This window comes from Mytilus californianus, unplaced genomic scaffold, assembly GCF_021869535.1.
Source record: "Mytilus californianus isolate M0D057914Y unplaced genomic scaffold, xbMytCali1.0.p SCAF_3, whole genome shotgun sequence".
In the NCBI taxonomy this organism is placed as follows: domain Eukaryota; kingdom Metazoa; phylum Mollusca; class Bivalvia; order Mytilida; family Mytilidae; genus Mytilus; species Mytilus californianus.
This window is the reverse complement of record NW_026262679.1, coordinates 64,010,639-64,038,482: the sequence shown is the minus strand read 5'-3', so window position 1 is coordinate 64,038,482 and position 27,844 is coordinate 64,010,639. Positions and strand designations below refer to the sequence as shown.

At 34.1% G+C, this 27,844-nt stretch overlaps 1 protein-coding gene and 1 long non-coding RNA gene across 2 annotated transcripts in view; both read left to right on the top strand.

Moving 5' to 3' along the window:
* LOC127733130 (acetylcholine receptor subunit beta-like 1) overlaps positions 1-6,424 on the top strand; it is a 42,848-nt gene extending 36,424 nt beyond the window's left edge. The window contains exon 6 of the mRNA XM_052242446.1: positions 3,187-6,424. Within this exon, the coding sequence (XP_052098406.1) occupies positions 3,187-3,369 (183 nt within the window). The 3' untranslated portion in view covers positions 3,370-6,424. The remainder of the gene's footprint in view (positions 1-3,186) is intronic.
* Positions 1-27,844, top strand: part of LOC127733213 (uncharacterized) — a 288,514-nt gene that overhangs the window by 221,304 nt on the left and 39,366 nt on the right. The window lies entirely within an intron of this gene.

The window sequence follows — 27,844 nt, the reverse complement described above, 5'->3', positions numbered from 1 at the left end:
AATATTTAATCACAATCCAAATTCAGAGCTGTATCAAGCTTGAATGTTGTGTCCATACTTGCCCCAACTGTTCAGGGTTCCACCTCTGCAGTCATATCAAGCTGCACCAAGCGGAGCATTTTATTTTATATGCTGAATCTAACCATGTTGTTAGATTTTAGATATCAGACCATACTAGGTAAATTAAATGTCCCATTTCAAATTTTTAAGATCTTTGACCACATTTATTTTGTGTCAGAAACCTATATTATGTCAAAAATTTGATCACAATCCAAATTCAGACAGTATCAAGCTTGAATATTGTGTCCAAACTTGCCCAAACTGTACATGGTTAGACCTCTCTGACGTATCTGGCTGCGCTCAGCGAAGCATTTTATTGTAATCTTTTACAAAAATCTTCTCCTCTGAAACTACTGGGCCAAATTTAAACAAACTTGGCCTAAATCATCCTCAGAGTATCTAGTTTGAAAATGTATCCAATGACCGCGCCCATTAACCAAGATGGCCGCCATGGCTAAAAATAGAACATGGGGGGGGGGGGGGGGTAAAATGCAGTTTGGCTTATATCTCTAAAACTAATGCATTTAGAGCAAATCTGACTTGGGATAAAAATGTTCATCAGGTCAAGATCTATCTGCCCTGAAATTTTCAGACGCATCAGACAACCTGATGTTGGGTTGCTGCCCATGAATTGGTAATTTTAAGGAAATTTTGCAGTTTTTGGTTATTATCTTGAATATTATAATAGATAGAGATAAACTGTAAACAGCAAAAATGTTCAGCAAAGTAAGCTCTACAAATTAGTCCAACACGATCAAAATTGTCAATTGACCCCTTCAGGAGTTATTGCCCTTTAAAGTCAATTTTTTCACAGTTTTTTCGAAATTTTTGTAATCTTTTACAAACATCTTCTCCACTTAATCTACTGGACCAAATAGAATTAAACTAAGCCACAATTTTCAATGGGTTATCTTGACTGAAAAATGTATCTGATGACCTGTCATCCAACAAACATGGCCGCCATGGCTTAAAATAGAACATAGGGGTTTACAATAGAAGTCTATGGGAAAACTGTAAAAAGACAATTTAAAATGGTCACAACTTGAAAACTAATTTAAATAATGATAAGGGGTCTTCAGTAACTATTGTAAGACTACAATGGGATGACCTGCTTTAAATTTAACTACTGGGCCAAAGTAAACCAAACTTGGCCTCAATCATTATTAGGGTACCTTATACTATTTATTATGATTTTAACCTTATTTTACATTATTTCCAAAACCACAGTAGAAACAGGTGAGTGACACAGGCTCTTGAGAGCCTCTAGTTACTGAAAAGTGGCTATTGTTGAAGATGCAGGTGAGCAACACAGTCTCTTTAGAGCCTCTTGTTCAGTTCTTTGACCACATTCATTCTGTGTCAGAAACCTATGCTGTGTCAAAAATTTAATAATTTTATTTTAATTTTATTTCACATATTGTCCCATATCTTGATTTAGTGGAAACTTTAACATAATTGTTGGAATTGGTGAACATAACAAACTGTTTGATTTAAAAACCGATATCCTTGGGCATGTTTCTCTACAGAGCCATTGTATTTTCTCTTGATTAAATGCCTTCAAAATATCCCATTTAATTCTCGCAATTTCTGTATGCTCAATAAGGGTTTATCGTGCGCTCTTGGCACAGCTGTTTATTTGCATGGCATTGTCAGTTTGTTTTTGACTTATTAGTATGAATATCCCTTTGGTGTCTTTCACCTTTTTGTGCTAATGCGGCGTAAAGCAAACAACAATCAATCAATCTTTCACTTCTATTTAAAATTCTTCAAGACTTTAATTCAACTTCATGCTGCCTAAAATTTTTATACACATATGTATTGTTATGGGTCAGTTGAAAGATTTAAGGTAGTAATGATACGACCGCAAAAAATTTTGCGGTCGTATATTGGTATCATGTCGTCGTCGCTGTCGTCTGAAGACATTTGGTTTCCAGACAATATCTTTAGTATAAGTAAATAGAAATCTATGAAATTTAAACACAAGGTTTATAACCACAAAAGGAAGATAATGATTGATTTTGGGAGTTATCGTCCTATCAGTTTAGGAATTAGGGGCCAAAAGAGGGCCCAAATAAGCATTTTTCTAGTTTCCAGACAATAACTTGTGGAACAGTGTATGAATCTCTGAAGTTATACCACAAGTTTCCTTACCACAAAGGGATGGTTAGGATTGACTTTGGGGGGTTATGGCTCAAACTGTTTAGGAATTATGGGCAAAAAACAAAGGTTTCCAGGTAAATGGACAATTTAAAAGCAGTGTAAGGGAGGTTATCCAAACACATTTCAAGTACAATGTTGTGTATGTTTGGATTACCTCCCTTACACTGCTTAGAAATTATGTATAAAGAAATTTTGCATTGTCTTGAGGTGATTAGCTGTCAAATTATTCTTAGAAGTTACTATTAAAGGAATATTAATTTTAGCAATGATTATGTATGTCATTTTCTATTTTAAGACTTTTATGATGTATTTAAATTGTTAATTATGGTTGCAAACTCCATTGGAAATTTGAAATGAGATTATGACCATATCTTGAGGAAAAGAATTCTTTTTTGGAAAAGGGGGGGGGGGGGGAGTGGGGGGCCATTTTTTTTTTCATTTCAGATTTCAGAAATTAAATAAAAAGAAAATTTTATCAAATATTTTTTTTTTTGCAAAAAAAAGGGGGGGTCAATACACAACAGCATAGTGTATTTCACAAAAGCAAAAAAAAAGGGGTGTAATTTTTTTTTTTTTTGGGGGGGGGGGGGGTCAGCATAATGTCACAAAAGCAAAAAATTGAATATAAATTCAAATCATATAACCAATTCTAAGTCCTTTGACTACAGTTATTTGGTGTCAGAAACCTATTATGTGTCAAATATTTAATTACAATCCAAATTCAGAACTGTATCAAGCGCGAATATTGTGTCCATTTTTTCCCCAACTGTTCAGGGTCGGACCTCTGCGGTCCTATCCAGCTTCGCTCAGCGAAGCATTTTATTTTTTAATTGCAAACAAAAATGTCCAATTTAAGTTTTTTAATTATCTTTTCTGGAATGATGTTTGTCTATATATACTACAGAAGAGATCATTCAAAAAGTTAAATTGGACATAGCTGTCTTTCATTTATTTATTTCATTTCAGGTTTTAGATGATTGGCGGTATGTAGCCTTGGTAATAGACAGACTTTTGTTTTATGTCTTCTTGATTGTTACCATTGGTGGAACTTTAGGAATTTTAATGCAAGCGCCACATATTTTAGAGTTTGTCGACCAAGATGAAATTATTGAGAATGTGATACGAAAAATCAACACAATAAAAAATTAAGAGTTTACTAGAACATGAAAGTGTCTATAACTGAAATGAAGTTAAACATACCAGGTATATACTATTAAAGTTGATGTGCATTAGTGGAAATTATACAGATGGAAGGGCACTTATTGAATCAGCGATGAGTCAAACTTAAGTTAATATCATTGTATAATTTTATTTATGTTTTTTTTTTTAAATTGCAATACTTTATATATACATATGATTATTGTGGTATATTAACATTGATCTCAATCCAAGCAGGTGGTGACAAATTTTATTCGATGAATCTTAATTTCTTTTACCCTTGGTTTAATAGCAGAATTTGTATTTGGTGTTCTTCCTTATGTTCAAATCACAACTTTATTGTCATTTAAAGTCATATGATACTTTAAATTAAAAAAATGAAGTTTAATATATTTAATAAATTTGAATGGCTAAGTTTTACTTTAAAACACATATACATGAACTTTCTTTTGACAGAAAATCCTTTATCTTATCAAAATCTTTAGAAATGTGCTTCTATTGAATTATTATCTTTCGTACTCTAATTCGCCAATAGCTTTTTCATATGCAGTGACAACCACAAGACCTCTAGATTGAACTTCGGCAACCACACATTTCAAATGTGAGGGGAAATCTGTGATTAAAAGAGAGGTTACAAAGCACTGTCTTCTTAGATAATTATGACAGGTTACAAAGCACTGTCTTCTTGGATAATTATGCTTTAGAAGTTAAAGTTTTGAACTGATAAGAATAAGATAACAGCTAGGACTTATACATTACCTATTAGTCCCAGATATCAATAATAGGCTGAAAGAAAGACATTGAGAAAAAGATTTCAAAATTGTATTTCGGTTCTTCAGATTAGACCAATCTGGCTACCGTAGCAGTCCCTCAGCATACACCCAACCAGCACAGCTCTAATCCTCATTAGAACTTACTTTCATTTTGGCCCCTAACAAGTTAAAAAGTAAGTGATGATAGCCCTGCTTGAAAGATACGAAGTCAGGGGTCTCAGCTACTAGTGTTGGTAACTGGTTCAACAAACATGTGCTGGAAGGTAATTAGTGTTAATTGATTTTGAAAGAACCAAATCATGTAGCAACTGTTATGACAATGTTTAACAAATAGAAGCATGAAAAATTAAAACAAAAGATAGACATTGCATGTCTATCATCATGCTCCATGATTCTGTGACTGTCTGTGTTGATTATTTATAAAGGTCACGATCGGTAAACTTCAGCATTAAAACACGAAAGTTAATTAGCAAGGAAAGTTTTTACTGAATGAAGTATTTTTTTTTTGTGTATTATATGTTATGGATTTGTAATAATTGTAATAACATCGTGCATAGAGGACTTAGTTTAGAATATATTTGGATTGGTTATATGATTTTCTTAACATTATGATTTGAAGAAACTCGTTTCATATGACTTCAAACTAAATAAGTTTGTGACTTCCATTTAATGGTGTAACACCCCTTATTTGTGCTTGTCTGAAAGAACATACCAGAAAGTAGTACATATTTAAAACAAAATAGTTATTACGCATGGCATCTGTATCTGTATCTGTATGGGTACGTAGTAGAATCCCAATGTGGCTTTATTACAACGGGGATGGAGAACGCAATTCGTTCTGAGTGCGGCTATATAGTGCAGCTGTCTTCAAGGTTGTCCCAGTCGACAGCAGTTCTGATGAAAAATGAGTTTTTTAATTGGTCGGTTGATAAGTGCTGGATCTTGACTGTTTTTGAATTTATTCGGGATTGTCTTTCCACAATGTTAGATGGAATACAGTCTTGGAATATTTTTGGTTTGATTTGGCGTCTTCCTTGGTTTTGGATAATATGATCAGAAGGCTACATCGCTGGTACCTGACCTTCAACCACCCTGTAGAAAAATGGGTTTTTTTCGTCGGTCTTCTAGTGGTGCATCCATCATCTCTTGGTTTATAGTCTTTATTGATAAAACGCACTGCCATTCTTTGTAACCTTTCTTGTTGGTCTAGTTGGTCTATTTCTTTCTTTGTATATGGGTTCCAAATGATGGCTCCATATTCCATAATTGATCTTACTAAAGATTTGTATGCGTTTTTCCTACATTCTTTTGGGCAATGTTGTAAATTTCGTCTGAGAAATCCTACAGTAGAACTTGCTTTTTTGCTGGTGTTTTCTATATGTGTTCTCCATTTTAGGTTGTCTGAAATTTGGAGTCCGAGGTATGGGTTGGTGTTTACCTCTTCTAGTATATGTCCACTTAGTTGGTAGAATTAACTTGATGATTTGTTCATGGACATAATATATAGTTATAAGAAGATGTGGTATGAGTGCCAATGAGACAACTCTCCATCCAAGTCAAAATTTATAAAAGTAAACCATTATAGATCAAAGTACGGTCTTCAACACAGAGCCTTGGCTCACACGGAACAGCAAGCTATAAAGGGCCCCAAAAATTACTAGTGTCAAACCATTCAAACGGGAAAACCAACGGTCTAATCTATATAAAAAACGAGAAACACTTATGAACCACATCAACAAACGACAACTACTGAACATCAGATTCCTGACTAAGGACAGGTACAACATAGTATGTTTTTGCATTAAATTTCATTTCCCAGTTTTTTGCCCATACTCCAAGGTGTTTGAGGTCTTGTTGGAGGCTGAGGTGGTCTTTTTGGCTGCTGATTTCCCTGTATAGCAGTATAGTAAGCAGTTGTCTGCATCAGGGAGGTCATTTATGTGACAAAAAATAGTTTGGGGCCCAGAACTGTGCCTTGAAGTACGCCAGAGTGTACTTTGACTCGTTTCGAACATTTCACCCTCTAGGGCTACTCTCATTTGCAATTGTCTGTTAGGAACTTGGTCATCCATTGACGGAGGTTGTTTCTGATGCCATATTCATGAAGTTTGTGGAGAATTGTTTTGTGCTGTATTGTATCATGGTCGTAGCTTTCAAAATATATAGAATATTTTGGGTTTTTTTTGTGTATCATATGAAAACTGAATGACTTGTGATCATTGTAGAACACTTTTTGACTTATAATTTTGAATAATAAAAAATAGAAATAAAAATTGTTTCATTTTGCTTGTTTCTCAGATCTGAAGTACCTGTTTTGGTACTTCCGACGTTCCAGGAACCAGTACTCTCTTATATGCAATTAAAGAGAGGCGAAAGATACTAGAGGGACATTCAAATTCATAAGTCGCAAATAAAATGACAACGCCATGGCTAAAAAAGAAAAAGACTAACAGACAAATGACAGTACACCAAACACAACATAGATAACTAAAGACTAAGCAACACGAACCCCACCAAAAACTGGGGGTGTTCTCAGGTTCTCCGGTAGGGTAAGCAGATCCTGCTCCACGTGGCACCCATCGTGTTGCTCATGTTAGTACAAACCCGGTAATAAGTCTAATTCGGTAGGTCACATTCCGAAAAGGGGACGGGATTGTTGTTATGACATTAGGAACATATCCGCTATCATCTGTGAAACGGATATTTCATGATAGTCAACCAACTCGTGATGGCGTCCGTAAAACTAAAAAAGGGATGATTTCAACTTCACCACTTGGAACTCTTGGTTTAATAGCTTCCTTGTGAGCAGCAACCCTCTATCAAGGAAATCATGATAGGAAATACAAGCCCTGGAATATTGTATCAACTGGGAGATATATACTCTGTATGCAGGCGCTGCTGGAATGTTGCTACATAGAAATGGAAAGTTCTCAATTGGGAAGCTGAAATCATCTCTTTTGTCATAAAGTTTTGTTTTCAACCGACCCTCATTGTCAATTTCTAGATGTAAGTCAAGATATGAGACAGACTTAACTGTATCTGGTGTATCCTTTATCTCAAGTTCGATGGGATAGATGCGTTCAACATAGTCACAAAAATGTTAATTATTTAGTGAGAGAACATCATCTATATAGCGGAAAGTAAAGTTAAAGGATACTGCTAACTTCTTTTCTTTCTTCCTAAGAAGTTCCTGTATGAAGTCAGCCTCATATGAATAAAGAAAGAAGTCGACAAGAAGAGGGGCACAGTTTGTTCCCATGGGAATGCCGATTGTTTGTTGAAAAACACGTCCTCCGAATGTAACATATATGTTGTCAATCAAGAAATCAAGCATCTTGATAATGTCAGTTTCAGAGAATTTTTGTTTGAATCAGAGTGATTTTTTACAAAGTAGGATTTATCCCTCCCAAAGAAAAGATACTTGTATCTACGTTGGCCATTCTTTTTTGTGAAACAAAGCAGTACCAACTCTTTCAATTTGTCTTTTAGTTTGGAATGGGGAATATTTGTGTGAAGTGTAGAAAAGTCAAATGTTTCAATACTATTGTAAGATGAAAGAGTCTTCGATTGTTTGTACTCTAAAAGATCTTTGGATTTTTTCAGTATCCAAATCTGAATCACGCCACCTCTAGAATAGGTAGTTTCACAATAACTTTGAAGCCTGGCTTTGATTGCTGATAAAATTGATGTTAATAATTTAGAAAGAGGTTTCGTGGAGCACTTGGAAGACCCAGCAATACACCGTTGTTTGTAAGGACACTTTATATGTAGTTTAGGTATCCAATACAGTGATGGAAGATCCAGTTCTTCATCTTTGTTTGAAAATCCAAAGGAACATAAAACAGACCTATGATTATCCAGGATTTCCTCTTTAGTAAGTGTATATGTTGAGTTTCCAAGTGAATTGTCAATACCTAATTCATTTATCAAGCAGTATATGTAATGTGATTTACACACAAAACGATGTTGTTTGGGGCTATATCTGCGGGGACAACAATATTTGTCATGGAGGTAGGACAAGTGTTTTGCAACATTTGGGTCTTTAAAGATTGATGTAACATGGGTATTAATAGACCCATTCAGTTTCTTAATTCTGATTTGTATCAACGACCTCACAGCTTTAATCCATTTGGAAAGAGTATCTGTACGTCTTCTTTCTCGTGTCTAATCCATTGCCTGACTGAATCCATCAGTATTTTGAAGTTGTGTTTCCAATTGATTTAAATTGGTTATTTCTGATTTATATATAAAAGCAAATAATAATGATATGGTTTGAATAGGTAAATTAAAAAAAAATTAAGTTCTTAGACCACATTCATTCTGTGTCAGAAACCTATGCTGTGTCAAATATTTAATCACAATCCAAATTCAGTGCTGTATCAAGCTTGAATGTTGTATCCATACTTGCCCCAACTGTTCAGGGTTCGACCTCTGCGGTCGTATCAAGCTGCGCCCAGCGGAGCATTTTATTAAAATTGGAGTTATGTTCCTTTGTCCATGATTATAGTTGAATCAACTACAATCAATGCTTAATACAATGCAATGTTTAATTTTGACTTCCACTGATAAAACACAGATCAAGTTGAATTTGGGTAGTGTCACTTTAAACATTATTGAGTTATGCCCCTTTATAAATCGAAGGATTGCAAAATATTTAGTTTCCATTCTGTAACTTAAGTTTGCCCCAACCAAACATTATGAAACCTTTACACAATATTCATTACCACAAAACTAAGATCAAGTACAATTTTTTTGTTTCCGTTTTCTAACTTTAGTTTGCCTCAACCAAATGTTATGAAACTTATACACAATGCTTATTACTACATAATACAGATTACGTACGAAATTTGGTGGCGACACTTTTACCATTCTTGAGTTATGTCCCTTTATAAACATAAAAAATGCTGAATTTTTCGTTTCCGTTCTCTAACTTTAGTTTGTCTCAACCAAATGTAATAAAACTTATACACAACCGTTCTAGAGTTATGCGTGTTTACAAATAGAAAAAATGCTGAATTTTTAGTTTCTGTTCTCTACTTAAGTTAGCCTCAACCAAATGTTATGAGACTTACACACAACGCTTATTACCACAAAACTCAGATCAAGTTCAAATTTGGGTAGCGTCACTTTTACCGTTCTTCAGTTATGTCCCTTTATAACTATATGATATGCAAGCGGGGGCATCATCTGTGTCCACATGTGGACACTATCCACATTTATTAAAATCTAAAATATTGAAAAGGGTGGGGTAACAGAACCCCAGCAGCACTCCCTATCAATTAAGTAATGAAAGTACAACTTGATGCCATACTTACCCGGGTAAAACCTTTTTTAGGTGCTCTTGTGACAGGCTGTGCATGATATTAAAATGAAAATTCATGAGATATATTCCTAAGTTAAATGTGCAATTGTGCCTATATCATGCACCCTAAGCCTTTGCGAAAGACGAAGATATAGCACTTGGTATGCTAATGAATATCCTTCATTCAAACGTCACTGATGAGTCTTGTATAGACGAAACGCGCGTCTGGCGTAGAAAATATTATAAGCCTGGTACCTTTGATAAGTATTTACGTTAAGCTTATACAGTTCCATATTCTGTGAGATGTCGATAATTTGCAAGTATAATTCATTTGTCTACATGATTTATTTTTTTCTTATGCTTGATTTGTTCAGTACGGTATACATTTTGTCTTATATCTACATTATATCCTGTTTTATTTTAGAAAATGAACAATGTCGCTCTCATGAAAGAAATTTAAGCGTGCGTGCAACATATAGACTCTTATAAATATGTATCACATAACTCTTTCAAATCCTACAATCAAAATACCGGGACCCTTCCTCATGCAGTGTATAACTAAGTTCGGGTACATGTATGCTTTGTTTATTAAATGCGAAGCAAACCTGAAAATTCTGTTTCAAAAATCAAACGGCACGACCGTTTATATATAAGACCATTTATATATATAATTTTTAAGAAATTAGAGAAACACAATATTTTTGTAACTCGCAACTCGACCGTCGTAACTTAACTCGCATCTTGCAACTCGACGATAAGAAACCCTCGATTTGAAAAGTCTGTGACTTGCAATATCCGAAATAATAGCTGTAAGTTTGTATTGGTTTGAATGAGGGTTAGTAACAGTGGTTTCCAAACATAAGTTGTACAGAGAATGAAGTTTTGAAAAGGGTAAAGCTTCGTGCGAATGTGACGAATACCTAACGGCTTTTGTATAAATGGCAGCAGGTCATTAATAGAGACATCATGGAGAGTAGGTGATGTATAATGACGACGACCATGACTGCGTCTACGTCGAGGAGTAGAGTAGAAAATGTTCATCACATTCACCGAGCTACAGGAAGGACTAGATGGAATACCTATACCATCAATTTTGTCATTGCAACCATATGGTGTCGCAGTTCCCAATTGTCGAATCCAGTAGTCTTCTTCTTGTCTACGGAGAGGTGTTGCAAGATGAGGATTGTTAGTCATGTGGTATATTTTTTCGATGTTGCGAACTTGCATAGAAAGGATTGAATAATCAGGCTGGTTAAAATGCTGGTAAACAATGTCGCTTGCACTGTGGTTGATGTCTGATCTATGGCCGCACATACGTTTATTTAGCCTTCCTTTTGTTTCACAGACGTATACCAATCCGCAAAGGTTACACTCTAATCCGTAGACGACATTTGTTGATTTACAATTCAGATCATCGTAACTTCTGATAAAATAAGCATTAAGTTAAATTGTTAGTGAATTGAGCATCTGTTATTAAAATTCCACAGGTTTTGCAGCCATTGGCTTCACATTTCGAAATGAGACAGTGTTGTTCAGAGTCTTCAAAATCCTAAATGTCTTGTAGAAGAACTGAACACGGCTGCATACGTAGATTATTGCTGTTGTTATTAGTCCCCTACCGACGAAGTCGAAGGAGACTTTAGGTTTGCACTCCGTCTGTCTGTCTGTCTGTCTGTCTGCCCATCCGTCAGTCCGGCAAATCAGTTTTCCACAATTTTTTCTTTGTCCTTGAAGATATCGATTTGATATTTGGTGTATTATTTTACCATGACAAGTTACAGATCAAGTTCGAATTTTGTTCCGGTCTGATGATTTTGTGCAGAGTTATAGTCCTTAGACTTTGGAAAATTTACTCAAATAATCAATTTTCCGCACTTTTTTTCGTCATGCTTTAAGAAATTGATTTGATAATTGGTATATAGTTATATAATGACAAGATACCGTACAGTGAATTTGTAACCGGTAGGGGACTATGTATTGCCATGCAATACTCTCATAATGCTTGTTAGTATGATGATCTGAATGTGTCATGTTAGGGATATTTGTCATGTCTGGTGAAGAGGGGACACCTGCCATATCAAACGACACCGTGTCCATGGTGACGTCTGTTTCGGACCTTTTTATACTGGGCGACGTCCGAGCCAGTATTCCGTTTGATCTTCGTAAATTCATGCATATTCTGCTGTCCTCGAGGACAAAATGTCCACCATCAGAAACATCGACCCAGTGGTTGTAAAAGAGAGGCGAAAGATACCAGAGGGACATTCAAACTCATAAGTCGAAAATAAAATGACAACGCCATGGCTAAAAAAGAAAAAAGACCAACAGACATTTTGGTATCAAATGAAAGGTTAATGACTTGGGATCACTGAAGAACCCTTATTGAAATTTTCTTGTTTAATATTTTTAACCATAAAAAAATACACGAAATTAGAATAGAAGGACATAGTCGCATGTGGAGCAGGATCTGCTTACCCTTCCGGGGCACCTGAGATCACCCACGGTTTTTTTGCGGGGTTTGTGTTGCCCAGTGTTTAGTTTTCTATGTTGTGTTTTGTATACTGTTGTTTGTTGTTTGTTATTTGTTTTTTAATTTTTTTGCCATGGCGTTGTCAATTTATTTTCGACTTGTGAGTTTAAATGCCCTTTAGGTATCTTTCGCCTCTCTGTGCCCTGTTGCTCAGATCAGAAGTACCTGTTCTTGTTCAACCCAACTTCCGGAAACCAGTGCGCTCTAATATGCAATTAAAGGTGTGTTGAATTTTTCAGCAAGAGTCAGGATAAGGTATAGTTCTGATATGAAATGACTGTTACTTTATTTGAATTTAAGACAAAATACTTGAAGTTGCAGAATTTAACATAGAAGGCAAGCGGCTATGAATTAGTGGTGTTATTCCTCAACAGTTATTCTAAAAATATTTAGTTTAGCTGTACTTTTGATTGAATAAAGGAAGATTATTTGTCAATTCCGGTTCAATATATGTTACTTCACATTGGTACCAAAAATATTTGGTTTTAGGTACTATTACATTTGAAAAATATGACAAAAAATGGGTTTACACAGTCACTTCTCACACTATGTTAACGGTGTCCACTGAAATGTGCCTTCACGTTTTTGGTGTACTGTGACTTCCATTTTGCAACACCAAATGACAACAGTACATTCAGTTTGTATTTTTTTTTTCTATATTGATTTTTCACTTTTTAATAACATGATGTATTCTGTTTACTCTATTGATTCTTCACTTTTTAGTAATATGATGTATTACAGAATGAATTTCTCATACATAAATTGCATATTTACATAAAAATAATAATAAAATTTAAAAGTAATTGGGTGTATTAGCTGAACGTTCGATGGCGCTTCAAGATTTTTGGCAATTTAGTTAGAAAATATATATTTACAAATGGCAACCCATGAATTAAACCCCTCTTCAAAATCATTTATCTTTGATATCAAAGAAGCATGGTCCCTAACATTTCTGTATACTTTAACATGTAATGAATACACATGGTCGGTTTAGTCTGCAAGTGTGCTGTGACTGCGTGTTCATTTTAGTCCAGTCTTCTGTGACTTCTTGTGCAACGCGATTGTGAATGTACTGTGACTTTATGTTAAACAAATACAATGTAATTTTAGTCCCTTAAAAATAATGGAATTACAATTAAAATAATAAAAGATCAAGTATAAAAAAGAAGGTATCACAGCAACAATTAAAAAAACTAATTAAATAAAAGTCAACACAATACGGGCAATTTATATATAAAAAAAAGAAGATGTGGTATGAATGCCAATGAGATAACTCTCCACCAAGACCAAATGACATAGAAGTTAACAACTATAGGTCACCGTACGGCCTTCAACAATGAGCAAAACCTATACCGCATAGTCAGCTACAAAAGACCCCGAAATGACAAATGTAAAACAATTCAAACGAGAAAACTAACGGCATGATTTATGTACAAAACAACGAACAACAAAACGAATATGATATACAGCAACAAACGACAACCACTGAATTACAGGCACATACAGAATGTGGCGGGGTTAAACTAGTTTGAAGGCGCCACCCCCTACTCCCTCCTAACCTGGGACAGTGATGTAACGGCACATATGCTCTCTAAAATAAGTTTTGGGAGCATTCAGTAATCGTTTTGCAATTACTTCTTACCTTCTGTCGGGTGTCTGGAACAAATTGTTACAAGATAGTAACTACAGTTTTCTTTGCTTGATTGGAATAAAAATGGAAGATATAGGGAGGGGATATCTAGTTTAAAAAATGTGCCAGATGACCCCGCCTGCCAACCTAGATGTCCGAATTGGCTAAACATAGAACATAGGGGTAAAATGCAAGTTTTGTCTATTATTTTGAATGTTTAAAAAAACTATTATAGATAGAAACTTTTAATATCAAAAATGATAAGCAAGACAAGATCTACAAACAAGTCAAAGTTTGCGGAAATAGTTAGTAGACTCTTTATTGGAGTGATTGCCCTTAAATGACGATTTTCATCCCTTTTGTGTTTTGGACAAAAACTAAAGAATATATAGAGAGAGACTAAACAGATAAAAAATATCAGCAATACAGATTATACCGCAATTTTGATCCAACCTTTCTAAGGGAGTTCTGGGACTATTTTTTGGAGCATTGTGACAATGACACCTTGTTAATGCAACTTCTTTGAGACCATTTGTGGACAGAAAGCTTTTATGCTCGTTAGTATTAACTAGAACATAGTCTTTACCATTATGTGTAGATGACTAATTATAATTATTTTGATTTAACTGTTTTTATGGTCGTTATGAGACTCTTTCTTACCATATGTCGACTATCGTACCTTAATCTGATTCATAATTTATACAGGGCGTGGGACATTTTCCTACGGCGTAGCAAATTTGTTTATTTTTTAAAAGATTGGAACCATGGTTCCAATTTTTGTCTCGCCGGCTTGACGGAGTCAAAAAGCGAGACATAGGTATGCTGTTTCCGGCGTCGGCGGCGGCGGCGTCAACAATGTATTTGTTTGTGATTATGTCTAGTTCATGGTGAACCACTAGTGGTAGGTCAATGATATTTGGTATGCAGTTGTATTAGCATTGGCACATCTCATTACCGTGGAGATTCATTTGGCCCCGCCCCCTCAGTCAAGGTCTATTGACTTTGAAACTTTTCATAGTTTACATGTATTAGTTTGTGATTAGGTCAATTTATGGGGAACCACTAGTGGTAGGTCAATGCTATTTGGTATGCAGTTGTATAAGCATTGGCATATCTCATTTCCACGGAGATTATTTGGCTCTGCCCCCTTAGTCATGGTCTATAGACTTTGAAAATTTTGCTAAGTTAACATGTATTAGTTTGTGATTAGGTCAGTTCAAGGGGAACCATTAGTGGTAGGCCAATGTTAATTGGTGTTCAGTTGTATAAGCATTAGCACATCTCATTTCCATGGAGAATATTTGGCCCGCCCCCTCCGTCATGGTCTATTTACTTTGAAACTTTTGCTTGGTTTACATCAGCTGGTTTACATGTATTAGTTTGTGATTAGATCAGTTTAAGATGAACTGCTAATGTTAAGTCAATGATATTTGGTATGCAAATTTATTGGCATTTGCAAGTATCGTTTCCATGGAGATTATATAGCCCCACCCCTGATCATGGTTCATTGACTTTGAAACTTTTACATAGTTTACAAGTTAATGTTTGTGTTTAGATTTGTTTAAAGGGAACGACTTATAATAAGTCAATGGTATTTGGTATGCAGTTGTATTATCATTGGCACATCTCATTCCATGGAGATTGTTTAACCATGTACCTTCAGTCATGGTTCATCGACTTTGAATATTTGCATAACTTACATGTTAAAGTATTGCTATTTTAATTTCAACATTTGCATTATCAAAATTACAAAAAGGCGAGACATATCTCTGTGATAACAGTTTATTTCCTAAGACACCGGCTTCACAAATAGGATGTAGCCAGATTAGCTACTAAATCTATACTATTAGCTACATGTTGTGTTAGTGACCTAATACGATATATATGGGGTCAGTAAATTCCATTCCCCATATGGAATTTACTGACCCCATATATATCGTATTAGGTCACTAGCACTCCGTGTAACGAATTTATCTTGCCGACTATCTTCCCATTTAGTATTAAGACTAGCGGCCTATCAAAGTGATTTAAAAGACTTCAATACTTAATTTTGACATGTTTAAGAACCTACTTCCATTTGTCTATACAAAAAACAAATGCCAACAATAACAACGTGTTAGCTTTAAATTTGTTTTATGAATGTATTTCAATCGTTTATTACCAGTTTCTTCGTCTGTTTAAACCTTTCAGATGTCATTTTTGTTTTTAAAGGGAAGTAACCCCTTACTAACCCCATATGGTTGCTAACCGTATATGGTAACTAACCATGTATTTTTTACAACAAACAAATGGAAGTTTTTAACGACCTTGACTGGATATACATCCCTCGCACGGTCGGCTCGGTGCCCGAAGGCGTTTGGTGAGCGTTTAAATAATTTTGTGCCATCGGTCAGGAACAGATGGAGGACGCCATTTTGGTAGGCCGCCATCTTGGTTTTGTGAGTTGTTCTTTCTTTTGTTGACTATTTTGATGTTATGTCTTCACAACGGCTGCTTTCAGGGCCAGATTGGTCAGCTTGGCAGCCCGCTAACCTCGATGATGGAGTACTGGGGTACCGTAGATGAGTCTCGGACGTAGTATTAACGATGACAGGAAGCATTATCAGGACCAAAGTCGTTAGACAGTGAAATGGTGGTCCATCATCTAACACCTAGGATACAGCCCTCGGACGTCACTCGGCATACCACTCCCCCATCCATAATGGGTTTTGGAGTGTATGTTGACGCGGGAATTAGCCCTACGCGGATTATAGCCTAACGTAGTCTGTGCAGCGTTGGATTGGTTTCTGTCATCGAAAGTAGTAAGTCGTTGATCCATCTAACAGTAGACCCTCATCGAAGATAGCGGGTAAAGCAGAGCTGACCCAGCACGTCCGTTCAGTTGTAATGACTGAGACGTGACTGTGGATTGTGATGAAGATGTATTTTATTTTTTTTTTGTATTTTTTAGGACACCCTATATGAAATATATATGGTCACCACGTGTAGTCGATTAGCCAATCATATCCCCATAAATCTATAGAAGGTAAGATAACGGCCTATCAAAGTGATCAAGTCTTCAATACTTAGTATTAAGATCCTACTTCCATTTATTATACAGAAAACAAATGCCAACAATAGCAACTTTTAAGCTTTAAATTTGTTTTATGAATTAATTTCAATCGTTCATTACATGTATTATAATTACTTCGTCTGTTGAATCCTTTCAGATTTCTTTTTTTGTTTTGAAAGGGAAGTAACCCCGTTATGCCAACAATAACAACTTGTTAGCTTTAATTATGTTTTATGAACTTATTTCAACCTTTCATCATCAATTTCTTCGTCTGTTGAATCCTTTCAGATTTTTCCTCAACACCGTGTTGTTTTTATGAAGGGTTGTGGCATCATTTTTGTTTTGAAAGGGAAGTAACTCCTTACTAACCCCACACGGTAACTAACCATGTATGGTTGCTAACCCTATATTTTTTAGGACACCCTATATCACATATACATAGTCACCACGTGTAGTCCTTTAACCAATCAAATCTCTATAAATCTATAGGAGGTAAGATAAATATATATAAAGGTAAGAAAAAAGTTAACATGCACAGAATTATATATTTATGAAAAAAAAAATAGAAAGTGAGTTAAAACATTCATTTTTTTGTCAGTTGTCTAGCGGCTATCCTCCATCTGAAATAAACATATGACAAACCCAGAACTCAAGGGACAACTGATATGCCTCAGAATAGACTTGACAATTTGCATCTACAGTTATCCTCAAATCTAAGTAATGTCAGTGAAAAATTAGAACGTAGAATTGGTGAATTTGAATATAACTTTGAACAAAGAATCACAGAAAAATTGACCTACAAGATTTCCAATTTATTAAATAGATAACAAACTACAAAAAGAACTAAATACTGATTGTACTGAGGATAAAACAGATATGAATAATATATTAGACAAAATTAACTCATTAGAGAAGACCATGCGTGAGAACACTGGTGTTCTAGAGAGAAATGAAAGCACATGTAAAAATAAAATAGTGATTAAAAACTTGAAATACGATGAAAGAGAAAAACAAAGTAATCAGGTTACAAAAAATAAAAATCCAAGAACTATTTAAAGACGGATTAGCCCTTGCAAATATTCAAGTTGTATCAGTGAATTAAATAGAAAATATAAACGTAAACATCAAGCTAACGAAAGACAGAAAATATAAGATAAGTTCTTTTCGTCAAATCAGAGGAACTTTTGGCGATCCATTGGTAAAATTGGCATTCAAAACGAAAGAACTAAGTGTATCCCATCAGTGGTTGTAAACGAAGATGGAACTTATTTTTGGCACACTTGTACTTTGATTCGCGTTACATCGGAATATGAAATAAAAAAAATTTAAAATCAGTGCCGATCCATTATTTTTAAAAGAGTAATTGTTGGTTACCGTCCCTTGAATATCGACCCTTCACTGACTTGTCAGGAAAATCGTAAAAATGCAACGCCTAAGTTAAAACATTATGATTGTAGACCTTATATATGTTATAATGTTTTGACAATTATCATTTTATTTCTAAAATTTATATCTTAACAAGTTATAATGTAATATAAAAAAGGTCGAAAACCTTTATTCAATAAAAGATAGCTCTTTATAAATATTATATAATTACAAATTGAGGTAAGATTTTACATGTATCAGAATATGATATGCATATTCGCCAGTCAAGCTTCTTCCACATATGTTGCATTTACATGGTCCTACACCTATATGTGCACTCATGTCAATCTGTAAATTAAACTCTAACTAAACCCTTTACCATACGGGCTACCATACGGCATATTTTGTTAATAGTGAACAAAAAGGTTAAACATTCTATCAGTATGCTGGAGTTTCTTATTGACAACATATTTGTTGAATTTGGAGGTAGACTTTTTCAACAAATTGTCGGCATTCCTATGGAAACAAACTGTGCGCCTCTCCTTGCCGACCTCTTCTTATTTTCATGAGTCGGAGTTCCTTCAGACACTTGTCAAAAACAAGAAGATCAAAGAAGCCAGATCATTTAATTTCACATTCAGATATATTGATGATTTTCTTTCCATAAACAATCCAAACTTTTCTGATTGGGTTCCATTAATATATCCTTCAGAACTAGAAATCAAAGAAACAACAGACACGGCTTCCTCCGCCTCATTTTTAGACTTATTCCTCGAATTTGATATCAGCGGTCATCTCAGTACCAGAATCTATGACCAACGATACTATTTTAATTTTGAAATTATCAATTTCCCCACCTTAGTAGCAATATAACAACTTCACCTGCATATGGGATATACATTTCCGAACTCATTCGGTATTCAAGAGCTTGCAGCTGCTACTCAGACTTTGTAAAACGTCACCAGTGTCTGAGCAAAAAGTTGATGAACCAGGGTTATGTCAAAAAACGTCTCGTCCTTTTTCTAAAAAAGTTCTTCGGAAGATACCAAGACCTTGTTGATAAATATTCCGTATCAACTTCACAAATAATACATGATGGTCTTGATGTATAGATTCTATAGGTACTGACGTTGTTTATCGTCTTAATTACGTGTTATAGTGTTCTTTTATTTGTCATTGTAAATTAATAACGTTTACTGTTTGGTCCATTTTTTGGTAATATCCTTTAGACGTGGCTCGGTACTTGTACATCCCGCCATTGTGTTGTTGTGTTGTTGTTCTATTGTCATTTTTTTTATTCTTGTGTTTCAATGTTGCGTATGTGCTTTGTCTATATGCATTTTGTTTTTCTTTGTTGACATATTTGTTTGTTTTTATAGTGATTGAGATTATAACACAATGTTGACTGCTGTACCCCTATTTTTGACATTTTTACCTATTATGTCTGTTTGTTTTGTTCACACATTGTTGTCAATATAATGAAATTTTATGTGACTGTCGTACAAGTGAGAGGTTTAGCTAGCTTTAAAACAAGGTTTAATCCACCATTTTCTACATAAGAAAATGCCTGTACCAAGTCAAGAATATGACAGTTATTTTCTATTCGTTTGATGTGTTTGAGCTTTTGGTTTTGCCAATTGTTAAGGGACTTTCCGTTTTGAATTTTCCTTGGAGTTCGGTATTTTTGTTGTTTTACTTTTTACCACATATTTCACATTTATGAGGTTTATCACCAGTGTGTGTTCTCATGTGTTTCTGTAAGTTTGAGGGGGTGGGTCGCAGTATTTCTAGTTGATCATATAAATTCCTTTGAAGCACAAAGACGAGTTAAAAGAGCGATGGGCGTATCATGCGTTCATGACGCAGCTCTTTATTATCAAAACATATAAACTGTTACAAAATTATTAGAGTTGTAGATTTTATCCGAGTTGACAATATCTATGTACATTTTGGCAACACAGTTAATCGACTGGGTGTAGATATTCATATGAGCACCAATTGTGCCCCTTTGATAGTAGACTTTTTCCTTTAACACTATTGTCATTAATCAGTTTATGGCCAAAATCAGTAAAGATCCGTCTAAATTCTATTTAAATGTAATTGTTTTAAAATTTATAGCACCTACCACTACCTTAATATTTTTAAAAATCTAGAGTTTTCTTTGGAAATTTACCCAAAGGAACTGATTTTAAATAAATCTTATATAAAAGTCAATAATTGTTCTTTTATAAATTTGGATATTTCAATTTCACACGGAAAACTTTTTACAATAAAAGAAGATTGTGTCTGAGGACACAAATGCCCCCGCTAATACTTGCTTATAATATGTGAAAATACTTTGGCGACGGAGGGAAGGACGAACAAGGGTAACACTTAATGCATACTTCGCATCGTGGTGGGGGCTAAAAATTTTACAACAAAAGAGAAAATTTTTCATTTCCCATAATTAAATTTCCTTTTTTGGAAGGTGATGTTCCTTTGGCCCTACTAAATTCTTTCGTTAATACAAATATTTGTATAAACTCCAGGTGTAAAACTCAGAAATTTGTTGAAAAATATCTTACAGAGTCCGAATTATGAGACAATACTGTATATTATTATCAGTGGATGTTTCGATCTATAGTATACATTGTGGTTAAACCTCTTTGCTAAAAATATAATAACTTGGTGTCTTCAACCTATGCCAACATTTGAAAAATATCTATTCAACCCATGCCTGCAAACAAAATACAATGGTATTGTTAAAACAATTAATAATTAATTACATGTAAAATACACACACACAGCCAGTATTTTAAAGCGTTAAAAAATTACTCCTTTGAAATTAAAAACAAAACATTAATAAAAAATTTAAAAAAAGTTTTAAATAATAAAAAAAAAGTTAAAAAAAAACATTTTGTTTGTGATGACTTGTAAGAGTATTTGAATGCAGATACAGTTTTTGATTTTTCAATTTCACTGGATAGTGAATTCCACACTTTTGAACCCCTAACAAAAAAAAAATGATTTGAACAATACAATTATCTGATGATGAAAGTCGAGTATTGTATGATTGTTTACTATTTGCAGGCACAATAAGATTTGATAAATATTTTGGTTCAGTTCATGTTTTGATTTATACCGGCATAGTAATAATGACTTGTGGTAAAGTATTCTCCTAGTAACGGGAATAATTCCAGATTCCCTAAATAGTTCAATAGATGGTTTACGAATATCGTGTTCGTTTAAAATAATTCTAGCTGCCCTTTTTGCAATTTTAGTAAACTGTCAATTAAAAATTTGTTACAGTTTCCCATACTGAACAACAGTAATCCAAATGTGGAAGAATATAAGCATTGTAAAGTAAAATTCGTGTATTATGATTCAATTATTTCTTTATTCTTTTTAATAACGCTAATGAAGGATTAATTCTTTTGATTATATAATTAATATGATCATACCAAGACATAGTTGCGTCAACAAACTTAACAGTCTTTAACAGTGGCGGATTAAAGATTTTCGAAAAAGGGGACGGCAGATGTTAAAATCATGCAATTTACATCATGCATATATCAATATTTGGCGTTTGAAAAGGAGGTGCTTGGGCCCTCTAAATCGGCTTATGTTTCAACCATGGGTGGTGTTTTCTTGAAAACCAAATTGCTTTTTTTTTTTTAAAAGAACACAAAGAGTGTTTTATAATGTGAACAAATGGTCGTGGATAAGTTTCATCGGCCATCCTCTTCTCGTTTATGCTTTATCATGCGATTAACAGTACTGTATTTGAAGAGTTGCCACCGTCAATTGGCGATTCGACGGTCGCAAATGCTGTTTTACAGGCGACGCGTAATACAGTACTGTTATTCATATTCTAATGCAATACTCTTAAAATGCTTAAAATAAAACATTTCAAATAAGCGTCGAATGCGATTGCGAAACATTGTTGCCAATGACTCTGACCGTCAACCGTGGAATTGATGGCAGACGTCATCCACTATATGCCCAATTGCATCACAATTTAACTTGTTATGCTCAGCAAATAGGAAATAGGAGCTACCAGATGAGCATACATTTGAAGTACACTATTTCATTATGTGTCTACAAAACACTTGAAAGAAAACGAAGATTGAGCAACATGTATACCACCAAGAAAAACGGGAGTTATCTCAGAAGCACAGGGAAAGTACGCAGATTCTGCTCCAGATGAAGCACCCTTTGTGTTGCTATATCACTATACAACAATCGTGATATTCAAACAAAGGTGATAATTTTATATGGAAAATTTCTTTGAAAATGAGTATATCCTTGTGATTGAAAGTAATTGAAAATAAAGATAGATTTCGGGGATTAGATTACACTCTGAAAATTGGTCTATGGAAAGAACTTTAAATTTGATATGCTGATATTTTTTCGATTTCTATCAATATATTATATTCTCAAAATATTAGTAGATATAAAAATAAGGAGATGTGGTATGATTGTCAATGAGACAACTATCCACCACAGTTCAAATGAAGTGGATGTAAGCAATTATAGGCAACCGTACGGCCTTCAACAAAGGGGAAAATCTATACCGTATAGTCAGCCATAAAAGGCCCCGACATTAAACATATGAAACAATTAAATTGAGAAAACTAACGGCCTGATTTATAGCAAAACATTTACGAAACAAAATTATGACAGGCATGAACCAACGACAATCACTGAACTACAGTCTCCTGACTTGGGACAGGCATATATAGACTGTGGCGGGGTTAAACATGTTTGCAGGCGCCCAACCCTCCCCTAACCAGGGACAGTGGTGTAAAAGCACAACATACAGGTACGACCAAACATTCAATTTATAACAAGCTTTACATGCAATTTACTCGATAAATACTGAAAGTAAGACAATAAGCAAATGCATGTATATTTCAAATAACAAAGTTAAGCAGACATTTTTTTGTTTTTGTAATATGCTAAAGTGGTATAAAATGTACTTTAAGTCAAAATGATTACCGAAGTACTATTTCACTTTAGATGATTGGCTTTTCTTATTGTTCCAGACTCATCAGTTATCCCACTTTAATGGTACTGGTAAGCTTGTTTGAAAACGTAATCATAATCCATGCGATCTGTCGTAGAATGTGGATTAAATTTTGAATAAAAGGAATAATAATTTTACATAGGACAAGTTTGGCTGCTTTGGATTTGATGCTCCCAAATTTGTGTTAATGATAGCCTTCATAATTTTTTGTTGCTGTTGTTGCCAAATACGACATACTCTTAATATCGAAGATCACAATAGGTGTATGTATAATTTAGTGTGGTTAACAGTTGACATCCTTTCTTTCATCATTCATGATTTATAGCAGAATTTTTAAACAACGAACTGTTCGCAATAATTATGAATTTTCTCAATAGCTCATTTTTTAAATTGTCCAAATTACAATTAACTAACAAAATCAAACAAACAAAAGTACGTACGTAGTCACTGAATTTCAAGTTGTTGTGCATGTTATTAAGTTTCTGCGCATTTTTTCTCTTTTTCTCTTTGGTAAATTATAATTTGATGGTTTGTATGATTATTTCTTTCTTTTTTTATTTGAAGGGTAACATGCCATGTCATTGGGAGCTAATTCACCATCTTCCTTACACTCTTTATATTTTATTTAAACATAAAAGTCAAGGATTCGCTGTTTTTTTATCATTAATATTTATCATGATAAGGTGAATAAATGTCCTTTCAATTGACGTAATATTTCACATGATTTATCATTTTAGTTGAGACTTTCTGTTCATTTCGAATTGTCTTTACCGAAACATCGGAATTTTATTTTACATTCAAGATAGTTAACTCACTAATCTAGCAAATTGCAATGCTCCTATATGATTTACATAGGGTCGACTTCCATTGTTTCCTTTTATTACCCATAATTAAGCTCTATTTATGAAATGGAATCCACATATGCTTTTCTAATGTTCGTTTAACGGAAAACAATATATCAAGTCTCTCTACTAATGAGTAATTTCAGTGTCGGTAGATTACAGAGACGACAGCTGCAATTTATTTTCAGCAGCGGTCATTATGAAAAAAAACTATAAAGATCCATTCTATTGCATTATACACTTTACCTGTGTTACTTATTTTGAAGTATAATTGAACATGTTCCACATTCGTCTCTTTTTAGTTTGTTTAATTGTTGCGGCTATGTGTTGGTCAGAATCTGTTCCGATGTATGATGTTGACAGTTATGAAGGTATGTTTGTTTTAATTTTGAGTTCATATGTGCTAATTTTTTTCATATTTCATAATTTTTCTTTCCTTCATGATCTAATCATTTTACACTTTCCTTTTTTAATTTAACTTACTAAATGATCCATTAACAATACAATGCTCTTCAAGTCGTATGTATACCCCCGCTCCATAGGAAGGGGTATACTGTTTACCCCTGTCTATCCGTCTGTCATTCCGTCTGTATGTCTATCTGTTCCATTAACTTTCCGTCGCATTTTTTTTTAACAGAAACTACAAATAATTAACGAGGAAACGAAACGTGAATTGTATTTTCAAACAGGAGAATAAGAAAGCCAAAAGTATTCTAAGTATTATTTACACCCTATCTGTAACCGTTTTAAAATAAAGTTAAAAATAAGAAAATATATTTGAATTAATAAGACAAATTATTAAGTGAACATATATTATTGACAAAATTACGGTAAGAAAATATCTAACCGTGCATTTACCTTAGCAAATCAACATCCCCAAAATGAAACGATCAAAGTAACTGACGTACTGTTAACTTGTATAAATCTAAGATATGTGCCCATATGCACAAAGCACCTAAGTTAAGGTTGTTCTCAGTAAAACTTAGTAAAGTATTAGTTGGTTTAAGTCACACCAACAAAACATAAGTGGTATGTATAAAAACCCCTTTAACTGAGATAACGCCTTATATTATCCTGAAGGGTATACATACGATACAATTTTGATCCCGCGGTGATTTTTTTAACGAAAATTTGCATTCAAGCTATTTTTCACATAGTCAATTCAAATATGTAATAAAAAATATACCTTTATGTGCTATTTTTATAGATATTAACTGGGGTCGAAATTTTAGACATTTACTCACCATTTCGGTTTCTTGGACATTTATATCCTTTGAACAGACGTGGCCATACCTAACTTTCCAAAGATAAACACAAACAGAGTTTTGTAATAACATTTTGAATATCTTTTTACATAAATATGCTGAACATTATTGTAACATTTCTTTGGAAATGATTATTATTCCATTCTCATGATTTTTGAATAGACAGAATAGGAAAATTCAAAATATTGGAATGGCAAGAAGACACCAAACTACCGTTGTCTTAATTCATATTGTAAAGTTTAAGTCATAAATGCAAATTATATTATATTATTTCTATCCACTCATTCTTCAATTATGTTTTGTTCTACATAATTACTAACTAATATAAAATTTCATATATAGATATAATATGACAGTCTTGTAACTGACAGTAGCATTATCTATGTGAAAAATAGCTGATATTTTTTAAAAAAGGTGCTACATAGAAAAAAATCCTCGCACATATTATATATGTACCAACGTGACACTAAGATTTCAGTGCCACTAATCATGAAGATTAAAAGTTATGAAATTATGAAACTTTCTGTTTGCTATTTTCAACGGCCGCCACACTTTCAGTAAACAAAATTCCTTCTACTTTTCTGGTTTGTTGTCTCAAAATAGTAATATTATTTTTCCACATCAGCTAGATGCTTCATTTCGGCATATATTCAAAACAAAGCAGAAAAAATTCACTGCCTCAAAGTTCATGTCCGAAGTATAATATTGCTTTTGTATTGATTGTTATCTATTTTTATGATTTAATGTAACTCGGACTCCTTGAATCCAGATTCAGTAAGAAAAAAAAAAATAGTCGGGTTCACTTTTAATTCCATATCACAATGAAAATGTAAAAGAAAATTGTTTTTTTGATCGCCAACATAAATATTCGTAGTATACAAATATAACCGGGAGTTTTCCGGCTATAGTAATTCAAAGACGGAATACCAATACTTTAAACTTTACTAGCAAGGTCCGGACAGTACCAGACCTAAGACCTATACTAACTTCAAAATAACACACAAAAGTATATATAAAAAACAGTATCTATAGACAAGGATTAGTGTCCAAAGGATTAACTTTTTATCGTCAAGGTGGTTTCCATTACGACAAACATATTTTTAACAATAGAAGTAATTAAACACAAAGAAATGCAAAAGGTTAGATAAACGGATAAACAAATTGTCACTTTAGCACTTAAAATATAATGTCTGAACTGGCTTTATTTCTACTTCACATGTGTCCAAATCTTCCTGGTTGTATTCGCCACTACTCCACCTTAACTCAGTCTCCGAGTTTGCCGAATTGAAACAATTTCACTCGGTTATCTTCGTGGGTATCCTCTCGTCGTTGGCGTTGATGCGGATTGTGAGAATAGTTTGTACGCAAGCTTTCAATTTGATTCTCGGCGATTGAAAGTTCATGAAGCAAATCTTGATGTTCACGTATATCGTTGGAATTTTGAATTTTAAGTCTCTGAATTTCGTCCTTAAGTTTTTTTATAGCATGATAGTCTTGCATCTCTTTAATTTTTAAAATCCATAGTTAATCTGTATCTAGTGTTGATTAAACTTAGGTTTTCCTCTTTCAAACACACTATTTCTATTTCAAAATTTTCAGTTCTACATGTTTGTTCGGCTAACTCCCGCTCGGTCGTTTGGATAAGCTGAACATGTTGTAAACGTTCCAGATTTAATTCGTCCAAACTGTTCCTTAACATCACATTTTCTTTCATTACGGTATCCAATTTTGAATTTTCACATTTGAGCACAGCGATTTCTTTGAGGGAGATTCTATGAGACGCTTTTAACCTGTGTAGGTGTTGTTTCGCGGATTCGTCCTGTGCGGAGCACGTAAAAGGGGAGAGTTCCTTGTCCTCGAGTCCTTGAAACGGAAATTGAGACATTTATTTCTTCTCAATAAACGTTCTCATTCGGTCGCTGTCTCTTTGAATTTTTGATTTCGACTTCTTCGGTTTTGGGTTTTCACATGACTTAACGTGAAAATTACACATACTGGCAAAATGTCCATCATGTCTGCACTTGTAACAATAACCGTTAACTGCATAACACCGATGGTATGTGAAAACATTCAATGTCTTACCGCAATATTTGCACAGAAAGTCTAAACAGGTATCTGCTTTTCTCATCGGAAACGGATGTCAATTTCTGCAAGGCTGGTAATTCCAAGGTTCTCCAATTTGTTGATTCTGAAGGTATTCATTATGCTAGTTTGGGGGAACTAGCTCAGGATCGTGCCGAGGGTAACCTCGACCAATATATAACCGGGAGTTTTCCAGCTATAGTAATTCAAAGACGGAATACCAATACTTTAAACTTTACTAGCAAGGTCCGGACAGTACCAGACCTAAGACCTAAACTTACTTCAAAATAACATACAAAAGTATATATAAAAACAGTATCTATAGAAAAGGATCAGTGTCCAAAGGATTAACTTTTTATCGTCAAGGTGGTTTCCATTACGACAAACATATATTTAACAATAGAATTAATTAAACACAAAGAAATGCAAAAGGTTAGATAAACGGATTAACAAATTGTCACTTTAGCACTGAACTGGCTTTATTTCTACTTCACATGTGTCCAAATCTTGCTGGTCTGGCATACCAAATTATAAGTCTGTTATCTTTGATGAGTTTAAGTGATATATAATAAAACAGGCTCCTATGTATATGAATAGTAAAGTTAAAACTTGTATCAGTT